Raw genomic sequence first — 2,834 nt, 5'->3', positions numbered from 1 at the left:
TATATATATGCTCTATGTAGTTGATGGCTGATAGTCGGGTTTCTCACTCACTATACTCGCGCAGACAGAGGTATACAAACACAAATACCCATTCAGTGTACAACTGTGTTTTTCTCTCATTATATTATATTCTTGCACGAACTTCTTCGACGCTTCATCGTGCACGAGTGGCCACCTATGCCGTAGGCGGAGTAGCAAAGCCACTCATACACTTCCAAGTGTTTTATACATTGACTACATACATACATACGCGTCTTCTATAATCAGAGGTATTCATTACATATAGAAACACACCCTGTATAGTGGATAGCTGTGTATCTAACCAGCGGTATTCATATACATATACATACACACACATACCCTGTAGAGTTGATAGTTGTGTTCTTCACTCATTATGTTCTGGAGTTGCTCGAACTTCTTCGACGCTTTGTCCTGCACGAGTGTCCAGCTCTGTCGTAACCGGAACACGGCTTGACAGGAGAGCCCGCACAGTACCATCTTCAGCGAATTAAAGTTATTTTCTTTATGTAGCGAGGAAGCAATCTGTACATGTAAAGTATGTAGGTAAGTATGTAAGTACGTATGTAGGTAAGTATATGGTTGAGAACTTGTTCTTTTGAACTGGCCCTGGGTATGTCATAAGCTACGCAAAGACACTCATTTCTTAGTGGAGCGAGAAATTGGTCTTTTGTGGAGGAAGTAATATTCTACCTACCATTGAGGACACATTCATGTGTGTATAGAGTTCAGGGCAAGCCGTCTTCGTGGTATAGAGAGAAACCAACATGTGTATGCTAACTTACACCACGATATAATGTATGCCCGAATGTATGTGCCAAACCTCAAGTCCCTGACTAACCTATAAAGCTATGTACTTGAATAAACTTTTACATCTAACTACCTGGATAAACCGCTTCATGCAATAAGGCCTTGCCCCGGGCATGTTATACGACAAAATCTCTGTGGGGGCAGTCATGGTCAGTTTTTTCGGCCAAACTAAGCATATACAAAACTAATATCTCATCACCACTATAAGTATCTATGTAGCTTCAAATACACTGAAAAGTGCCTGGATAGACTTAAGTCCCTGAACAGACCTGTACGTCTAAGTACTTGAAAAATTCTATACATCTAAGTACCTGGATAAGCCTATACATCGAAGTATCTGGATAAACCGCTCCATACAGCGAGCTCTGGTACCAGGCGTGTCATAGGTTAAAGCTTCTGTGGGGACAGTCATGCCCAGTTTGTTCGACCACACTAATCATATACAAATCAATATCTCACCACCAGTATGAGTATATACGTAGCGACAAATACACTTTAAAGTGCCGGAATAGACCCAACACCCTGAACAAACTTACTTGTACATCTATGTACCTGAATAAACCTCTCCATACAGCGAGCTCTGGCACCAGGCGTGTTATAGGATAGGATCTCTGTGGGAACAGTCATGGCCAGTTTGTTGGACTCTTCGATGGCTGCGGAGATGTTGGGTGCGCTCTCGTACTTCTTATCCCGCTTTGACCAGACGCAATCTTGAAACTGTGTGTGTGTGTGTGTGTGTGTGTGTGCGTATGTGTAAACACATAGTGGCGGTGGTCAGGTACGGATTCGTCGTGTGTTGGTGGTGGGCTGGTTATGGTGTGGTAGTTTATAGTTCGGGTTTGGTGTGGTGAGTGTTTTAGTAAAAAAAGACTGTAAAACCTTTAACCCTTAAAGCTTAAAAATTAGGTTTATTCTCGTGCTTCATATCTCGCCTTGACCAGAATTAAATCTTCGGATTGGGGGTGCCACAGATATAAAACTGCGTGTTTCAGTAAATTAGAGCTCCTGTTGGAAGAAGTGGAAGATACATCGGCGTTCACAGGTTGAAAAAGTTTAGAATGAATTACAAAAGCGATTCTGTCTATCCATTCGACTATCTCCGATACCAATACACACAAGCGCGAGATTGAGTTAAATACACGTCTCTTTGTGCATATATGTATGAGTACAATAGTATGTATAGTCTCTTGCGTATGTATGTGGAAAGCCCGAAGAATGTTGAGCTGCTTACCGGCATACATACATGTTTGCATATGAAACGACATACACATACATCACATGCAAACACGTGGAAGGGTATCTACATCTTCAGCCACACATAGCTACTACCATGTACACAGTAATACATAGTCTCTCATACATAAAGCGACATCGAACACACCAAAGGTATGTGCATCTTCAACATACCTGTATACTACCATGCATACAACTATACAGAGTCTTCTACACTTAAACATTACAAAGCACATCAACATGCATACAACCACATAAAAACACATCAACATGTATACAATTTACAGCCATTCCAAATACCTCGGATACTCCAATTTCGTCCCAACATAAGAACATCGTGCACGCACAACTATACAGAGTCTTCTATACTTAAACATTACAAAGCACATCCACTTGCATACATCCACATAAAAACACATCAACGTGCATACAACTTGTAGTCATTCTACATACCTCGGATACTCCAATCCGTCCCAACATAAGAACATCGCGCACGCACAACTGCGCACTCATTTCTTTCGGTGCCACTTTGCACATGTGCGGCAAATCATCCATGCACTCTGTGAGTGTAGGAAAGCAAGTGACTGTCGGATCAAATTCTGTCGTCCAAGAACGCTAGATTAAGTATAATTGTAAAGTTAACCATGTAAAAAGCGATTGAAAGGAACGGAGTATGTACCGGCGCATAACTGCTACGCAGAAACTTGAGGTGTGATACATGGGGATACATTGTACAGTGTGTGTTGTAATTGTGCTCTCACTCAATTATACGC

At 41.6% G+C, this 2,834-nt stretch overlaps 1 protein-coding gene across 1 annotated transcript; it reads right to left on the bottom strand.

Moving 5' to 3' along the window:
• Positions 1 to 1,378: 1,378 nt before the first annotated feature.
• Positions 1,379 to 2,625, bottom strand: SARC_13980 (hypothetical protein; the record flags this gene model as incomplete). The annotated part of the gene is made up of 2 exons (XM_014291889.1): positions 2,515 to 2,625; positions 1,379 to 1,545 (listed from the first exon to the last, which is right to left on the bottom strand). Coding segments are annotated over exons 1-2 (269 nt in total), but the record flags the coding sequence as incomplete, so codon positions are not given.
• Positions 2,626 to 2,834: the final 209 nt, after the last annotated feature.

Source organism: Sphaeroforma arctica (assembly GCF_001186125.1).
Source record: "Sphaeroforma arctica JP610 unplaced genomic scaffold supercont1.3992, whole genome shotgun sequence".
Lineage (NCBI taxonomy): Eukaryota > Ichthyosporea > Ichthyophonida > Sphaeroforma > Sphaeroforma arctica.
Note: the sequence above shows the minus strand (reverse complement) of the source record. Positions and strands in the feature narration are given on the sequence as shown.